General features: G+C 45.9%; 2 protein-coding genes across 5 annotated transcripts in view; one reads left to right on the top strand and one right to left on the bottom strand.

The window, feature by feature from the left end:
- Positions 1–8,132, top strand: part of GPRC5B (G protein-coupled receptor class C group 5 member B) — a 28,581-nt gene extending 20,449 nt beyond the window's left edge. For 2 of the 3 annotated variants that reach the window (XM_030924886.1, XM_010388555.2), the window contains exons 3-4: positions 3,440–3,576; positions 4,881–6,455. In XM_030924886.1, coding sequence (XP_030780746.1) covers positions 3,440–3,576; positions 4,881–4,925 — 182 coding nt within the window. In that variant the 3' untranslated portion in view covers positions 4,926–6,455. Of the gene's footprint in view, positions 1–3,439; positions 3,577–4,880 lie in introns of all 3 variants that reach the window. The other variant, XM_010388556.2, reaches the window with a different exon arrangement.
- The window catches only part of IQCK (IQ motif containing K), a 139,579-nt gene continuing 128,577 nt past the window's right edge, over positions 8,057–19,058 (bottom strand). For both annotated transcript variants that reach the window (XM_010388553.2, XM_030924887.1), the window contains one exon: positions 8,057–8,937. In XM_010388553.2, the coding sequence (XP_010386855.2) occupies positions 8,876–8,937 (62 nt within the window). In that variant the 3' untranslated portion in view covers positions 8,057–8,875. The remainder of the gene's footprint in view (positions 8,938–19,058) is intronic.

The raw sequence follows: 19,058 nt of genomic DNA on the forward strand, positions 1-19,058 counted from the left end.
GAGGAATTACTGTACATACTGCCAGATGGCACCCCAGAAAGGTAGACCAGTGGACTGTTCTTCCCCTTGATAAATGCATCAGAGCCCCATCTCTTCACTTCTTCAGCAACCCTGGGTGTTGTCAGACTTTTTTAAAAATAGCCTTCTTTTGAATCATCCCAAATGTGTGTCCACCAAAATTCACATGAAGCTGGGCGCAGTGGCTCACAACTGTATCCCAGCTCTTTGGGAGGCTGAGGCAGGAGGATTACTTGAGCTCAGGAATTTAGAGACCAGCCAGAGCAACATAGGGAGACCCTGTCTCTACAAAAAAAATATAAAAATAAGCCAGGCATGGTGGCGTGTGCCTGTAGTCCCTGCTACTTGGGAGGCTGAGGTGAGAGGGTGACTTGAGCTAGGGAGGTCGAGGCTGCAGTGAGCCATATTCACACATTGTACCCTAGCCTGAGACAGAGACCCTGATTCAAAACAAAAAAAAATTCCTTTGAGACCGGGCAAAACTCCCACAGAAAGGCTAAGTTGGAGTCCTGGCTAGATGGCCTTTGTTCTAGAAACTCTTGCTTTGCTGGCTGGGGACTATCTGGCATGCTCCCTTACCACAGGAGGAACAGCTGTTGGCATCTTTGGTGCTGACCTCAGCCAGCTTGTATTTTAGGAACCAGGCCCCATGAGGCAGAGGCCTTATCTTTGAGCCTTTGGGTCTCACAGAATAGCCGGTGCTGAGGAGCTATGGGTGGCCCAGTTTCTCTTGCATTTTAGCCTTTTGGGTTCTCTTCCTTTGAGAGTCCATCCCTGACATGCTCATGCACTGGGAAGGGCATTCTCCAGGCTTGCCTGTGGCTTTGCCAAGCCTCAGAAGCCTCCACGCCTTATATCCTTCCAACTGAGTGAGACCTCAAATATATGCAACCTCACTTACCTGCTGCTTGTTAATAAGTATCAACAAGGCATAAGGTATGTGATAAAAGATTAAAATACACTGAGAGATGTAGCACTTCGGATCACATCTTGGAAAGCATTAACAAGGCACATGAAATGTTCACTTTCAACAGAGCAATAAAGAAAAGTGTTCTTTCCTCTATTAGGGGCTTTGGGCTCTCAGATCTCATTAGGGCCAAGGCCTATTTAAAATGACCTTTTGCTTCTTGCTGGAAGGCCCCGAGTTGGCTATGGGGGCAAGGCCAGCCTAGCATCACATGCAGGGTCTATGCAAGAAAAGGCTGGCATTCAGCCATTTGAGCTTTGATTCCTAATGGGACCTCCTTGTCTTAGGAGAGGTCCTAAGCAAGGTGGGTGAGCCTTGGTTGCCTTTCTCTCCGGCCCAGGTCTGGGTACGGTGTTAGTTGGGCTTCTTGAAGTAAGTTGCAAGTAATCAAAAATCCAATGTGAGTAGGCTAAAGCAGCTGTCCCCAACCTTTTTGGCACCATGGAAGACAATCTTTCCATGGACCAAGGTTGGGGGGGTTGGGGAGCGGTTTCAGGATGAAACTGTTCCACCTTAGATCATCATTAGATTCTCATAAGGAATGCGCAACCTAGATCCCTCGCATCCACAGTTCTCAATAGGGTTTGAGCTCCTATAAGAATCGAATGCCAGCCGGGCACAGTGGCTCATTCCTGTAATCCCAGCACTTTGGGAAGCCGAGATGGGTGGATCACTTGAGGTCAGGAGTTGGAGACCAGCTTGGCCAACATGGCGAAACCCCATCTCTGCTAAAAACACAAAAATTAGCTGGGCATGGTGGCGCGTGCTTGTGGTCCCAGCTACTTAGGAGGCTGAGGCCCGAGAATCGCTTTAATCTGGGAGGTGGAGGTTGCAGTGAGTCGAGATTACGCCACTGCATCCAGCCTGGGCAACAGAGCAAGACTCTGTCTCAAAAAAAAAAAAAAAAGAATACAGATTCCTTGCCTGGGTCCCAATGCTGACTGTGCCCCTTACCAACTGTGTGACCTTGGGCAAGTTACTTAACCTCTCTGTGCCCCAAGCAAAGTGGAAATAATGAAAGTACATATAGTCAGCCTGGGCAACAAAGTGGGACCCCATCTCTACAAAAAATATATTAAAAAATTATGCAGGCATGGTGGCATGTGTCTGTAGTCCCAGCTACTTAGGAGGTTGAGGCAGGAGGATCGCTTGAGCCTGGGAATCCAAGGCTGCAGTGAACTATGATTGTGCCACTGCATTCTAGCCTGGACAACAGCAAGAGCTTGTCAAAAAAAAAAAAAAAAGGACCTATCATGCGATGAAAATGAAATGAGTTAAAAAGAAAGGAAGAAAATGAAATGAGTTAATAGTTAATGTATATAAAGTACGTTGCACAGTCCCTGGCTCCTGGTTGGCACTCTATGAAGCTTAACTGTATAACTAAGTTGATTTTGGTCCCTGCCCCAAGTAATTTGCAAAACAAACAAACAGACAAACAAAAAACAAGAACAAACTCTCTTGTTGCTTTTTAGCGAGAAAAGTGGCTCCCTTCAGGGAAGACTTTTCTGTTTTTGAGACACAGTTTCACTCTGTCACCCACACTGGAGTGCAGTGGTGCAATCTTAGCTCACTGCAACCTTTACCTCCCAGGTTTAAGCGATTCTTATGCCGCAGCCTCTTGAGTAGCTGGGATTACAGGTGCGCACCACCACACCTAGCTAATTTTTGTATTATTAGTAGAGAGGGGTTTTTGCCATGTTGGCCAGGCTGGTCTCAAACTCTTGACCTCAAGTGATCCACCCACCTTGGCCTCCCAAAATGCTAGGATTAGGGATTACAGGCTTGAGTCACTGCACCCAGCTTCTACCTTTTTTTTTTTTTAAGATTCCTCCATGTCTTTTCATGTTAGTTTTTCTTTAACAAAAAGGAAGTTCAAATCTCTAAAAGTACAGTATATAAGAAACACTGATTTTACCCATCTTTCAGAGGGAAAAAGTGCCGACATGCTGTCTTGGCTTTAGGTCTCTCTTTTATTCTTGTTTGGAATAACCCTACATGTGTGGTTAGAGTCTCCCTGTTCTCATCCCTGGTCACTTTCCAGTGAAGACTCTTAGCAGCTTCCTCCTCAGTGTGTGTCCAGAAACAGCAAGCAGTTCTGAGTAGCGTGATGCTGAACTTTACATGAATGGCTTTCTGTAGTGAGAAGGCGCCTGTCACCCATGGCCTGCAGCGGCTGCGTGGCTTGGGGGAGGCTACAGGCCCAACCATGAGCCTCCTTCCCCTGGTCTCTACAGCAGCTTTTCCCAAACCCACTGAGATGGGTCAGGCTCCTAGAGAGCCTGAGAACAAAGCCCCTTTGTGACTTTGTTTTGAATCAGGCTTGTGACAAAGGGGAGGAGCCACTGGGCTGGGTAGATGGGGGTGCCCGCAGCGTGGTGGTGTTGCAGAGGAAGAAAACAAAATTGTGTCTTTTTGTTTTGGTGATGTTGTCTTGCCAATCCCTCCCTCCCCCAGCTCTCCGAACAGCGGGATTTCCTAACGGCAGCTTGGGGAAAAGACCCAGTGGCAGCTTGGGGAAAAGACCCAGCGCTCCGTTTAGAAGCAACGTGTATCAGCCAACCGAGATGGCCGTCGTGCTCAACGGTGGGACCGTAAGTATCAAGATGTGATGTGGGGGTAGGAAGCCTAGGAGTCTACGGTGTGGGGGAGCAGCTTCAACAGGGACCTACTCCTCCGTGGAGGCTGCTCATGTGGCCTGCAAGGACCGCAGCTCAAACGCATGCAATGCTTTTTTCTTCTTTCCCTTTCTACCCCTTTTCTCCACACACGGGATACCCACCTCTGTTTAGAAAACCATCTGTCGATTCGTTTGAAAGAGTTCCTAATCCTTGAGGCTTTTGCACCAACTGAATTATTTGGCTTTCGTGATGCAGTGCCCCAGCTTTGTCCCTGGGAGGTGACTCTTGGAAGAAGCCCAGAATGATGGAGCGCCCCTAGCAGATTTTGCTGACATCCAACCTAGTTTAAGGTCCCCGGTCACCCCTCTGTTGATTCCCCCCAGCTGGGTACCACGTTCTCCCATTCCCTAAGAGAGGTCTTAAGAAATTGAAGGAGTTACTATTTCTCTCCCTCAAACACAGAAGCAGGTTTACTACTATCTGATGCCAAACAGACCTTCAGCAGAATTGTCATTGTTTACGTTTGCCTCGGTGGAATGACATTATTTTGTTTCTCCAGCAATCCAAAGATGCACTCTCATCCCCACATTTAATTTCCAAACATAGCTACATGCTTCTTTCAGAAACAAGGCCTGAGCCAGTTTACATGTGTAAATTGGGTTTCCATTCTTTATATCATGTTCCAACTCCATAACTCAACCTGAACATTCTTTTTTTTTTTTTTTTTTTGATGTAAAGTAGGGATGGTCTTTGATCTCTAGAGGGAATTTAGGTTTTCCTGGCCTTTGGAATGGTATGGTAGGCATTGGTTTGCATTGGTTTGGAACAGGCTCAAAGACAGAATCACAGATTTGCATTCTTAAAACCCCCTGCCAACCACTGGGCTGTTTTATTGTCCCGTGCCAAGAAAAGCCTGATTCACAAGCATTCGGCCTGTGTGTTATAATAAATATGGTTAGAAAAGCCCCCATCCGTCACTCTTAAGCCCTCCTGTTTCCTTCAAGGCCAGTGTGTGAAAAAATAGTCAAGACAGAAAGTGAATGAGTTGAACTTACATTCCTTGGGGTGGATGATTCTAGAAAAGGGAGCTGGGCTTCCCAAGAACCACAGCAGCATGACACACAGTCATTGCTGCGCTGCCTCTCCTGGGATTAGTCGGCCCATCTAGATAAAAGCAAGGTAACTTATTTTTGCCGTGTTGTTTACGCATCGGTTTCTAATGTTGATTTTTGCGAAGCACAGAGTTCTCAGTGTGTTATCCTTATGTGTTATTCCAGATCCCAACTGCTCCGCCAAGTCACACAGGAAGACACCTTTGGTGAAAGACTTTAAGTTCCAGAGAATCAGAATCTCTCTTACCGATTTCCCTCCCTGGCTGTGTCTTTCTTGAGGGAGAAATCGGTAACAGTAGCCGAACCAGGCCGCCTCACAGCCAGGAAATTTGGAAATCCTAGCCAAGGGGATTTCGTGTAAATGTGAACACTGACTGAACTGAAAAGCTAACACCGACTGCCCGCCCCTCCCCTGCCACACACACAGACACGTAATACCAGACCAACCTCAATCCCCGCAAACTAAAGCAAAGCTAATTGCAAATAGTATTAGGCTCACTCGAAAATGTGGCTGGGAAGACTGTTTCATCCTCTGGGGGTAGAACAGAACCAAATTCACAGCTGGTGGGCCAGGCTGGTGTTGGTTGGAGGTGGGGGGCTCCCACTCTATCACCCCTCCCCAGCAAGTGCTGGACCCCAGGTGGCCTCTTGGAGATGACCGTTGCGTTGAGGAGGACAAATGGGGACTTTGCCACCAGCTTGCTTGGTGGTTTGCACATTTCAGGGGGGTCAAGAGAGTTGAGGTTGTGGGTGGGATTCCAAGGTGAGGCCCAACTGAATCGTGGGGTGAGATTTATAGCCAGTAGAGGTGGAGGACCCTGGCATGTGCCAAAGAAGAGGCCCTCTGGGAGATGAAGTGACCATCACATTTGGAAAGTGATCAACCACTATTCCTTCTATGGGGCTCTTGCTCTAGCATCTATGGCGAGAACACAGGCCCCGCCCCCTTCCCTGGTAGAGCCATAGAAATATTCTGGCTTGGGGCAGCAGTCCCTTCTTCCCTTGATCATCTCGCCCTGTTCCTACACTTACGGGTGTTTCTCCAAACGCTTTCCCAATTTTATTCCCTTGTTCATTTCAAGAGCTCCAATGCAGTCACCAGCTGAAAGCACCTCCAGGAGGCAGGTTGGAAGGCAGGCACCACGGCAGGTTTTCTGTGATGATGTCACCTAGCGGGGCTTCCGGGGTGCCCACTAGGATGCAGAGATGACCTCCCGCTGCCTCGCAAGCAGTGACACTTCGGGTCCTTTCCGTTGATATGGTGAAAGTTCCCGGGTGGAATGGATCACATGAGGGTTTCTTGTTGCTTTTGGAGGGTGTGGGGGATATTTTGTCTTGGTTTTTCTGCAGGTTCCATGAAAACGGCCCTTTTCCAAGCCCATTGTTTCTGTCATGGTTTCCATCTGTCCTGAGCAAGTCATTCCTTTGTTACTTAGCATTTCGAACATCTCGGCCATTCAAAGCCCCCATGTTCTCTGCACTGTTTGGCCAGCATAACCTCTAGCATCGATTCAAAGCAAAGAGTTTTAACCTGACGGCATGGAATGTATACATGAGGGTGGGTCCTTCTGCAGATACTCTAATCACTACATTGCTTTTTCTATAAAACTACCCATAAGCCTTTAACCTTTAAAGAAAAATGAAAAAGGATAGTGTTGGGGGCTGGGGGAGGACTGACCTCTTCATAAGCCAGTACGTCTGAGCTGAGTATGTTTTAATAAACCTTTTGATACCTCTCAAGGCCCTAGTCTCTGCTGTCTCCCCTCCCCATCCCATCCTTGCAAAGCATTGGGGAATATAAGGCCAATCTGGCCTTCCCTGTGTGGCCCTTCTTGGAGTTTTCCTTAACAGCTAGTGCATTTCCTTGTGTTACCACGCATGGGGAAGAAAACGCATGGCCCCAGAATGCCGCCCCCACCTGACCTCCCCGGAAGCACCCCGCCTCTGCCCAGAGCATGTGCTTGCTTCTAGAGAATCCCGTTCCAGTCATTGCGTGGACTGAAAACCTAAGAGTCCTGGGGAGGGGTGGGAGGGAATGAAGCTAGGAGCTGGGGTGGGGGTGGGGGCGGTTGCATGCAGACCTGGTGTTCTGAAAAGAAAGAAATCTTCAAACACCTCGGTCCCGTCCAGTGAAAAACGACAGCATTACACATTCTCGTGCCAGGAAATGGTTACTCACCCCCGCTCTCTGGAGTCCTTTGGAGCTTTCTGATACCATTCACACGATGGAGCAATTCACACGTTCGTTTTCTAAGTTCTTTATTGTCCAAGCATATAAAGTGAGCACAGCACAAATGGCTGCCATGGAAAGTCATGCTTCCCCAACCTAAGAACAGAGCCATCTTTGAGCCATGGGAAGCCTCACTTAATAAGACCTTTAACCCCCTTTTAAATCTGATATGTTATTGCACTTAGGGTTTTGTTTTATTTTGGCTTTTAAGGTTGAGAGTGGGCTGAACGCCTTCATAATGGGGGCGGAGGTGGGAGTGAGGGGAGAAGGGAGAGAACTCTTCTTTTTCTAATGACTTCACCTGAAAAGTACCAAGAGGCATCTTTGCCAAGACTGTAGCAGCCAGCTGCCCCCCGCGGAGCAAGGTTTAAAGACAAAATTAAATGGCACCTCTCTTTAAGATCTGTTTGTGTAAACAAGACTTGTTTAGGGAAAACGACCTGGAAGGAGAGCATCTGTGATCAAAATCTCATTGTAAGCACAAATCGTTCCATGTCTGGTTGTTAACATCGCTTTGGGACTATAACAGCCACTCTTGTCCCCCCTTTTAATAGAAAATTGTCGTTCTAGGCTGGATTTCTCCCCACTGGAAATGGAAATGGAGGGTGGGAAGAGAGGGAGTCAGCTCTGACAGCTTACAAACCGGGAAGTTCTGTGCATCTCCAGGGTTTCCAGAGTTGAAGATCCGGTTGTTGGAAGTTGGGCGCCCAGTGCTTTTTTTTTTTTTTTTTTTTAGCCCAGATGCCGTCAGGGCCCACTGAACAAGGGTGAATTCGGGTGGTGGTCTTGGTTGGCCAAGGCTGAGTTGAACGCCTCAGGCCAAACCCCAAGCTGAAAGGGAGCATTGTGGCTTTTATAATCCAATGATGCAATGATGATACCAGCTTACAGGAGTCCTCAGCAGGTGCTTTTTATTAATTGATGAAGAGCTAAGGCTCATTTTTGATAGATAATATATATTTATTAAATGCATTAATGTGTGTTTTATAATGTACCTTTATCTTCCCCCTGGCTGACTGTTGCATACTTATAAAAAAGAAGTTAAAGAAATTTCAAGACAATCAATATGTACCATAAATGACTATATAAATATTACAAATTTAAAAGGTTGTAAAGCATGGGCAGATAGGTTTTATTTTGAAAATGCTGTTCTTAACACAAAAATAAAGGCTTTACTATTTACTTAAGACGTGTGGTAGCTTGTGAAAACAACTCAGTGCAACTACTAGGCTTTCGGATCTGCCCTGAGGCTCAGTCTGTGGCATTTTAAATGGGAGAATCTTGGTTAATGGCAAACCGCAGAACAAATTAAGATAATAAGCTTATTTACCCATAAAAGCAGAAACTTTCTATATAATACTTTGGGACTTAGACAACAGAAATCCTTTGTTACATCTGTCTGGGTTTAAGTGTCTCATCTTGTTGGGTTTGCAGTAAAAGTTAAGGGGTGGTCTCCTTTGGAAATGATCGTAAGTATAAGGTCTTTTGTTATAAAAAGAGTAGTCAGTCACTAGGTAAACTTAAAACCAAATTCAGAGGTTGGAGACTTAAATTAGAATACGGATCTTTGCAAAAGCGGCCAACAGTGGGAAAACTGGTAATAAGAGCACTTCTGTATCCCTTGGGACTAGAGCTCATTGTACATTTTAACAGCAGCTGGTGTAGAAGGATACTCCTGAGGCACTGAAGAAATAATCTGGATGAATGAATAAAATGTGAGGATAATGCAGAAAGTGAAGACTGGTCCTTTCTTTTCTAAACTACTTGCACTAAAGCTTGTTTGCAATGAATCCTATCTTGTACAGAAAAGATTCCGTTTTCATATGTTCCAAGTCTTGTTAAAGAAATCACGAGAGAAAGCATACTTTGGACATTTTCCTTGCACAAGGTAACTTGTGCTCGAATGGGCAAAGATACCTCTTAGCTGTGGTTAAGATGATGGAATTTTCATTTTGCCTGCAGGTACCACATCGTCCTCCATTTTGCATTTCACTGCAAAGAAAAGAAAGGGAAAGTCAGGATCAATTTACATACATAGACAGGCTTGTCATTGGGAAACCGGAAACTCTGATGTGTGGACAAGGTCAGTTGCACCAAAACCCACTGTGCGCCTGCTATTCATGGTTCCGGCCCCATGGATCCACGGGGAAGAACACAGGCCCATTGTGCTCTAAGGACAGCACCTGAAAGTTCAAAAGCACTTCCCGGACTGTTCATGGCCATTCTTAATTCAGTTCAGAAAGAGGTCAGAAGTGTGCTTTGCCGGTCAGGGTACTGAAGGAAGGCAATTTTACTAAAGACGATGACAGATTCCAGGCTCTCCACTCAAACCCATCTGTCACCACACACCCTGTTCTCCAGCCACCCAAAATGGAAAATTCAGGGTATCACTGGGGTCAATGCAAAGGTCAGAAGAAAATCTTTTCTCTTATGTCGTGGTCTGGACCAAGAACCTGATCTCGGTGATTTCCTGTGTCTGCCAAACAGGAAAGTTAGCTCCATACAGGGCATGGCTCTGTGTGTAAGGGGAATTAATCCCAACAGATAAAAGCCTCTCCCCAATTAAATATGGAAACCCAGTCCCTTGGTGGGTGCGGTAGGGGTCCTTTTGGAAAGACCCTCGCTTTTAATACATCTTTGCCTGGAGTGTCCAAGTGCTGCTTGTCCATATGTGAATGTCTTGAAAGGTGGTTTGAGCCAGGCCACAGGGTCTGATGATTTGTGGAGAGCATGGTTCTGGTAAAAAGGGTGTTTGAGCTTGTTACTATGTAGGGCTGAGGTTTCAAGTGAACCTGCCCTCGTCCTGACCTCCCAGCAACTAAGGGCATGCACCAGCCAGATGTGGCAAAGAGGTGGGTATGTACGTCATCCCATGAAATACATTTTTTTGTTTGTTTTTTGGGGACAGAGTCTCTCTTTTGTCTAGGCTGGAGTGCAGTGGCAAGATCTCGGCACACTGCAACCTCCACCTCGCGGGTTCAAGTGATTCTCCTGCCTCAGCCTCCCTAGTAGCTACAGGCGTGCACCACCATGCCCTGCTAATTTTTGTAGTTTTAGTAGAGATGGGTTTCCCCATGTTGCCCAGGCTGGTCTCGAACTCCCAGCCTCAAGTGATCCACCTACCTCAGCCTCCCAAAGTACTGGGGTTACAGGTGTGAGCCACTGTGCCTGGCCCTTCTGTGGTTATTTTCTGATGGAGGTGGGATGAGTGCCTTCGGCAACACAGACCAGCCCTGCAGTCTTCAAACTGAGGGCAAGGGTTCTTGGTCATGGTTCATTCAAAGGAAATCAGTTTCCAGATCATCAGCTTCCCCTCCTCCTGTCATTCCTGGCCTGGTGTGTAAAAACATCCCAGGTGTCAAACAAGAAATCAGTTCAAAATGAGGGCCCTCACAGTCTCCTTATTTTCTATGTTTGACAACTATCAAATTGTATCATGTATTTATTTGGTTTTGCGTACTACTAACAATTGTATTAGCAACATAAATCAGAAAAAAAATATTTTTAATACTTGGAGCCTGTGGTCACAGGACATTTTAAAACATTTTTTCAAGGTATATACCTTTTTTATTCCGTGTATATGGAAGCTCTGTGAGAAACCACAGTGAAAACCCTATGTGCATCTAGACCCTATTAACGATGACACTGACCCTTCATAGTCAAGGATGCGCCACACTTCCCTAAAGACTGTCCCACTATCTCACTGATTCCTGAGATGCTGGCGATTAACAACTCACCAGGGATTGGGGGAGAGTCCTGAGTTGTAGCATTTGCCATTTCCATAGTCTATTGGAAGCCAGCAGCCTGACAACGTAACAGGGTTGGGAAGCACAGTCAGATGGAGAGGGGCTGCCCTGGATCTTCCCAGGGAGGTACGCAGGTCAACTAGTGCAGCCAGCGTCAGGCATAACTTCAGACCTGCAGGTTGGCTCTCTAGGGACAAGTTGGGGATATTAGCAATAGGGGGAAATTGTTAGAAATGCAAATTCAGGGCCTTTTTCCAGGCAGACAGAACCAGACACTGGGGGTGGAGCCCACCCATCTGCATTTTAACAAGGCCTCCAGGTGATTCTGATGGATGCTAGTTAAAGTCTGAGACCCCTGATTACTGGTTTTCTACCCTGGCTGCATGGAAGAATCACGTGGTCAGCTTCTGAAATGTATTGGTGCCTGGGTTTCACCCTAGCAATTCTGATGTAATTACCCTGGGGCCCGGGCATCAGTAGCTAGGTAAAGCTCCCGTGTGTTGCTAAGGTTCAGCCAGGGTTGAGACACAGATGAGGCTTAGAATCCCTTTAAAGAAATGTGACTGTAAGACCCTGAGGAGTCCAGAATTCCCCTCAACTTCTAAGCATCATGCTGGCTGCCTGTGAGTCCCACAGGTTAAGCTGCTAGAGAGATAGTCGGCAGACAGGCCGGGCACAGTGGCTCATGCCTATAATCCCAGCACACTGGGAGGCCGAGGCAGGTGGATCACTTGAGGTCAGGAGTTCGAGACCAGCCTGGCCAACATGGTGAAACCCTGTCTACTAAAAATACAAAATTTAGCTGGGTGTGGTGGCAGGCGCCTGTAATCCCAGCTAGTTGGGGGCCTGAGGCAGGAGAATCGCTTGAAGGGAGGCAGAGGTTGCAGTGAGCAAGATCGTGCCACTGCACTCCAGCCTGGGTGACAAAGCAAGACCCTGTCTCAAAAAAAAAAAAAAAAAAAAGAGAGAGAGAGAGATAGCTGGCAGACAAACAGATGCTAGAGGCAATTAATAGCCGGAGGGAAGGACTGGCTTCTGGGAGGATTCCCTAGCCCTTGGGTTTTCTTTAGCTTTCTTCAACTGCCTAAAGGAAGAATTCACCTGCAAGCCGTTGTCCTGGTATTTCACCCAACTCCTGTCCATGCCTTGACAACCTTGTTGCCTACTCCCTACGCATAGACCTTGCCTGGGAAGGCCCCTTAGTGTCTCTTTAGATCATCACTCAGAAATCTTGACAGAGGAGAGCAGAAAGGAATGAGCTGGGGACCTTGTTCACAGTGGAGGGCTGAGAGATGTTATCTCGAATAGACGGGCTGGAAATCAAGGTGGGATGTGGAGCCTCCCAGTGGAATTACCTGGGGAGTTTTGAACACCCTTCACAATTAGGTCACCATCTCTGGAGGCACAACCACACTGGAAAACTGCTTGGCGTTACCAAGTGGAACTGAATCTGACAGTGAATACAAACGATTCCACTCCTGTATCCCACTGCAGAAACCCTTCCATACGTGTACTGGGAGGATGCTCATGATAGCAAAAACCTGAAAACAACCCAAATGTCCATCAGCAGTTGACTGGATAAACCAATTGCGGTCTACTTGACCAGTGATTATACAACGGTGAACATGAGCGAGCCACAGCCACACATATCAACGTGAATTAGCTTAAAAACGTTAAAGGAAAGATGGAGGCACGGAATAATACATATAGTGTGATTCTATTTATAGCAAATCTAAATGCTGAGAGATGCATAGAAAGGTGAAAAGAGCTCCAAAGAAAAGCAAGAGAACTGCTATCACAATAGTAGGGAAGTGGCTCCATGGGGGAAGAGCTTTAAAAGTGTTGACAGTGTTCTGTTGTTTATTGGTTGGTTTGTTAAATGTTGTAAAGAGGTCTCGCTGTGTTGCCCAGGCTGGAGTGCAGTGGTATGATCATAGCTCACTGAAGCCTCTGACTCCTGGGCTTAAGCAATCCTCCACAAATGTTTTATTTATTGTTATATGCGTTTTATAGTCACTGTTGTACATATATTTCACCCCCCAAAAGGTAAAAAGAAATAGGTATGTTTGTATATTGCTTGAAATTACAAAGCCAACCAATAAAGGAATAGAAAAGAATGATTTAGCTGTTTTGGGTGGGAAGGGGAGGGATGGAATCTAAGCTAATCCTCACCTATCATGGCAGGAAATCAGTAGATCCTATCAAAAAATCTTATTACCATAGAAGCCTGTTCCAGATACAGAAGTAAGGCCAGAGGAGCAGCTGAAGTTCAAAGTCATTGCCTCTGGGGATGCACTACTTTGCTAAAAATTAAGCAACAGATAAAATCTCTACTTGGTGGTCTTTCTCCTGGTCTTGGCAGAACATAGCCTTGCACAGGTAGGTACCTGATCAGCGGAGGGAGGAAAAGGGAAGGGAAGCAGGGGTGAGAGGCAGGAGAGAAGGAGCAAGCCAGGGTGCTGTAGGAACGCAGCTTCCACCTTCGCTCAGAGACATCATCATGGTTGGCTTCCAACACCAACAGACAGATGCCTCAGTGCCCCTACGCTGTCCTTGTCCCTCTCAGCAGGCTGGTGCCCAGCCAGTTCCGGAAGGGCTGAGAGAGTGGAAAATCCCAGAGAGAGATATGCCAGCCCTTCAGCTTCAATTAAAGGCAATGTGACAAGAAGGGCCTTGCATACTAATGAGACTCGGTACATCTTCTCCTCGTGGTCGCCCTTATCCTCTCCTGTTCCTGTGAGTGACAGGACTGAGAACTCAATTCACGGACGGCCCAGAGAAGAACCTCCCAGCCAGCAGCACAGGACAGATAAAGAAGATGCCTAAAGCTCAAGACAGGAAATGTGGGGACCACAGGGTCATCTGGCCTCTCGTACAATGTTGTCCAGACAGGGCCTCAGCATAAAAGGATGACCTGGCGTGAAAATATAGATTCCTGGGCCCCACCCCAGACCTTTAGAAACAGAATCTCCAGGAGTGAGGCCTGGGAATCAGTATCCCCCTCCACCTCAGTGCTGTGGATGGGCATTTTGATCTGGCAAGTTTGGGAAAGGGCAGATTTGGGCAAGTTTGGGAAACAGTGCCTGTTTCCTGAGGGCCTGAGTCAACTGTGAGCCAGGGCTGAGAATGGCACCTGCCTCGTAAGGGCACTGAGAGAAGCAAAAGAGGCAAGCCGTGCAAAATGCAAAGTGCTCAGCACTGGTTCTGACCCAGAGTTAGGCACTTGATAAATATCAGCTATTATTATTCTCGTTTTTATTGAGACCAGGTCTCACTCTGTTACCCAGGCTGGAAAGCAGTGGTGCAAATCAGGGCTCGCTGCAGTCTCAACCTCCTGGGCTCAAACGGTCCTTCCACTTCAGCCTCGTAAGTATTAATAGCTGGGACCACACACACACCACCATGCCTGGTTAATTTATTTTTATTTGAGGTTGAGATAGGGTCTCGCTATGTTGCCCAGCCTAGTCTCTAACTCCTGGGCTCAAGCAGTCCTCCTGCCTCAGCCTCCCAAGATGACGGGGTCACAGGTGTGAGCCACAGCACCCAGCCAGCTATTGTTATTCTTAGGGCATCTTCTTTGCCCTCAAAGAGCTCATAGTATAGAAGGTGAGGCAGAAAAAATCAACAGGAAATTGTAAGAATCGGGAGATGCTCACACACTGCGGAGAGAACTTGCTTCAACAGATGATCATCTGCAGCACAGCTATGGACCATAACCGTGCTGAGGCCTGGAATTACAAGGAGGAGACTGGCTCACGCTCTCAAATCAGCAATATCTATTAGAAAACTTAAAATGTTCATCTTTTACTCAATTAGCTCCCGATTTCTAGGATTCCAGGTAAATAATAAAAGCAAACACTTATATGGTACTTATGAAGCCCTTGACACATACAAAGTCATAGTGAGCTAAATGCTATTATTTTCCCCAGTTTTACAGGTAGGGAGGCTGAAGCAGAGACAGGTTATGTAACTTGCTCAAGGTTGCACTGTGAGCTGTCTGGCTGCTGCTGCTCTTAAAACTACAGGGCCAAGATCTCACAATGCCTCCCACCAGGACAGTAAAAATGTCTGTGATTAAAGAAGCAGCAATGATGTTATACAGACAAAGGTGTTCACTTCCGCATCCTCTACCACATAACAGTTTGAGAACAACCTAAATGCCCGACAATCAGGGAATGATTAAGTATCTGATAACCTATAATCTTGATGTGATGTAATATAATGAAGCCATTCAAAACATGAAGTTTTGGCAAAGTGTAAAAACAGGGGGAAATGTCAGTGGGAAAATACAGTACAGCACATTTCCTGTAAATTTCCATTATGCAAATTTGAAATTGTTCAATACCAAGTTAATCGTGTCTCCAAGGAGTACAAGGATGGCACAAGGGCATGGAGGCTTCTGTCTGTTGGAGATGGAAGCTAAGCGTGATGATGTCTCTAAAACTAAGATGTAAACCAGGCTCCTTCATTAAATAATCCCTGCCTTCCTTTCTTTTCTTTCTTTCCTTTTCTTTTCTTTTTTTTCAGAGACAGGGTGTCACTCTGTTGCCCAGGCTGAAGTACATGGTGCAATCACGGCTCACTGTAGCCTTGACCTCCTGGGCTCAAGTGATCCTCCTGCCTCAGCCTCCCAAGTGGCTGGGACTACAGGTGTGTAGCACCATGTCCAGATATTTTTTTTTTACTTTTCGTAGAGATGAGGTCTCACTATGTTGTCCAGGCTGGTCTTGAACTGCTGGGCTCAAGTAATCCCACTGTCTCAGCCTCCCAAAGTGCTGAGATTACAGGTATGAGCCACCGCACCCAACCGCTGCCTTTCTAAGGCGGGGGTGGGGGGGTGGGGGGTGAGGAGAAACAGTTTACTTTTAAAAATTTTTATTTTTTTAGAACAAGTGACTCCTATTCCACATTCATTTGTGGGTGAGATCTTCATAATACATCTCTTAAATGTAACTGCCCTGTAGAAAATTACATTCATTACCTCCAAAATTACATTTATTGCTCAACTAAGTTATAACCCAGCATCTCAAATACATTAAAAAAAAAAAAAAAACTGAACATAGATGTAATGATTGAAAGGAAACGTGAATTTTTTGTTTTCCCGAATGCAACTGGGGGAAACTCTTTCTAAAAGAATCACCAGAAAATATACCAGACAAAAGAAAAAAGACCCTCAGGGTAATCAACACCTAAACAGTATTGCTGCAATTAGAGCCCAAAGATGGGAGAAAGGCAGGAAGGATGAGAAATGGTGTTGAGTGGCCAATCAGAAGCTGCAGGGGAAACTCCCTGATCATCAGATCCAGGGTGGGGCCACAGTGACAAGAGATCCACCCACAAGTGAAGTTGCCTTAGTAGGGGTGACCATTCACAGAAATAATTACGAAATGTTTGCTAGGAAAAGTTTCTGATTAGCACATTTCTAGGAAAATAATGTTTCCTCCTCAACTTGCTTGCTAACTAAAGGGTACACTTTGGCATCAAGCAGACGCAGTGTTCAAATCCTGGCTCTACCACTTAATAGCTGGATGACACCCCACCTCTGCCCCCAGCCTCAGTCTCCTCATTTGAGCTATAGGTATAACAATCTCCACCTCACAGAGTCCTTACGAAGATTAAAGATGATCCATTCAAAATGCCTGGCACAGTGTACCAGTGGTACTGGTGGCATCAAAACACGGCACATGAAGAAGGTACTCAACAAATGTGGCTTCCTTTCACCCCAGGTGGACTGCAGGAATATAAGCTGAATTGCTGCTAAGTAGTTCATTTAGCATCTTTTAAAATTCATAAGATGTCACTCATCTGAATGTTACTTATCTTTGCAAACTCAGCTATCAAACACAGCCAAGAACTTGAAAGTAAACAGAAGAAGCCAATGTGGATGTTCCAGAATGTATTCCCCAAACTCAGAGCATGGGTGCTCATTCTTTAAACATCATTCTGGCAAGCTGACCTATCAGATATCCCAACAGCAGAAATGAATTTAGGAATGAAATACGGTCCCAATGACTGATAGGCACATAAAAAGGTGTGCAACGTCATTAGTCATTAAGGAAATTAAAGCCATGATGAGATAGACAGCACACACCCACCAGAATGGTTAAAATGAAAAAGACTCATCACACTCATTGCTGGTAAAGACGCAGACTGCTCGTGCATCACTTATGGGGATATAAAATGGCACAGCCACTTTGGAAAATGAGTTGGAAATATCTTAGAATTAAACATGTTTGCCCTATAACCCAGCAACTCCAAATCCACAGCTGAACTATTTACATCTGCCAAAAAACAGATCCAGGAGTGTTCAAAGCAGCAGCACTGGGCCAGGTGTGGTGGCGCATGCCTATAATCCCAGCACTTTGGGAGGCCAAGGCTGGAGGATGGCTTGAGCCCAGGAGTTCAAGGCTGCAGTGAGCTATGAATGCACTACTGTACTCCAGCTTGGGCAACAGAGTGAGACCTTGTCTCTAAAAATAATAATAAAATCAACAAAGTAGCAGCATTTTTCATAATAGCCAAAAAGTGGATATAACCCAAGAATCCATTAAAAAGTGACCAGATTCACAACTTGTGACAATAATCATACAAAGGAATGCTACAACAGCAACACAGCAATACAAGATCAACCTACTGCTACCCTCAACAATTATAGCTGGATCTCCCAGACATAACGTTCAGCAGAAGACACAGACGCCAGACACAAAGGAGTTCATCCTGTTTTCCAGTTAGGCAGAGAAGAAGCAAAACTACTCTGTGGTGAAAGGAGTCAGAACAGAGTTTACCTCGAGGGAAGGGGACACCGCATGAGGCATGAGGGAGCTGGCTGGGGGCCGCCCATGTTCATTATCTGGATCCAGGCGGTGGTTGGTTTGGATTCATGCACAGAATTTCACAGTGCACTGCACTGTGACCAGTGTACCTCACTGTATGTGAGTGCCACCTTAATCACAAAAAATAAAATAGGAACAATGGGGAGGAAGAGAACAGGCACAAAAATGTGCCCACCTTCTTTAGTCAGATCCTCAAAGAGGCTTACATACCCGAGAGGGTCCCTATCAACAATACCATAGAATTAATCAGGAAATTTCTACTAGCCAGAGGCTGGACACTAGGCTCAGGGCTTTACACACATTAATTACCTCATACAATCCTCCCAACCACCCTGGGAGGTAGATGCTATCCTCACTTCCATTTTACTGACTGGAAAATTGAGGCTCAGAGACCATAAGCAACGTGCCCAAGGTCACAGAGTGAAGTAAATGGCCACACCAAGATTCTGATCTTGGTATTTTTGAGTCCAAAACCCATGGTCTTAACCATCATCTGACACCACCTTGGAGTTTGAATTGGTCCCTAATATTAGAAAGGCAGGGGAGTGTATGATACATATTACCCAGATTTTATTTTTCCATGAAGAGCAATACATTATAGAAAATTCGAATAATACAGGAAAAAAAGAAAACAAAAATCTATTCTTCTCTCCCCCCAACAAGAAGAACAAATTGTGGAAGATTCCTTTCTACAAAGAAATACATGTTGACATTCAGGGGGTAAATGCCAGTAGCCTGGTAAATTTACCTCCATTTCTTGACAGTACCAGATGCTGTGTTGCATTATTTTTGGGAAAATGAAGCCAACTTGGAAGCCACAAGGCATTCCGGGAGAACGTGACAGCCTTGAATGTGCAGTAATTGTGGCTTTCTGTTGTTGACTTCCAAAGAGTTACTAAAGTTAACCCAGAGCAAAGTCTCCTTGAAGGCAGTATTTTAAATGGAAACATTTGGCGCTGGGCGTGGCAACATTGGTTATATTGAGACAGAACCATGGGATTATCGAGGTTTGACCAAGTAAAGGGTCTTGATTCCTGGAAAAAGAGAGATTCAATAAAAGGCTTGTTTTTAATAGGAGAAAACTGAGGTCTTGACAGGGGAAGGAAGCCACCAAATCAAACCTAGCAATGGGGCCATCCAGGCACAGCTTAGCTGCTTAGAGCACACCACTTGGGAGCAGGCAGCTCTGGCTTTCAATCCTACCACGATTTACCAACTGGGTGGCCTGAACAAGTCTCTCAGCCTCTTGGAAGCCTCAGCTCTCTCATCCATAAAATGAGGATAGGAAGACCTTCCTTTCGGTAGAATTCAAGGATGAAATGGTACATATTTTATGGCACATAATAAAGATTCTATAAAATTATTATTATTTTTTGAGATGGGGTCTTGCTCTATTGCCCAGGCTGGAGTGCAGTGATGTGATCTCAGCTCACTGCAGCCTCTGCCTCCTGGGCTCAGGTGATCCCCCACCTCAGCCTCCCAGGTAACTGGGTCCACAGGTGTGCACCACCACACCTGGCTAATTTTTTGTGTC

Source organism: Rhinopithecus roxellana, chromosome 20 (genome assembly GCF_007565055.1).
Source record: "Rhinopithecus roxellana isolate Shanxi Qingling chromosome 20, ASM756505v1, whole genome shotgun sequence".
In the NCBI taxonomy this organism is placed as follows: domain Eukaryota; kingdom Metazoa; phylum Chordata; class Mammalia; order Primates; family Cercopithecidae; genus Rhinopithecus; species Rhinopithecus roxellana.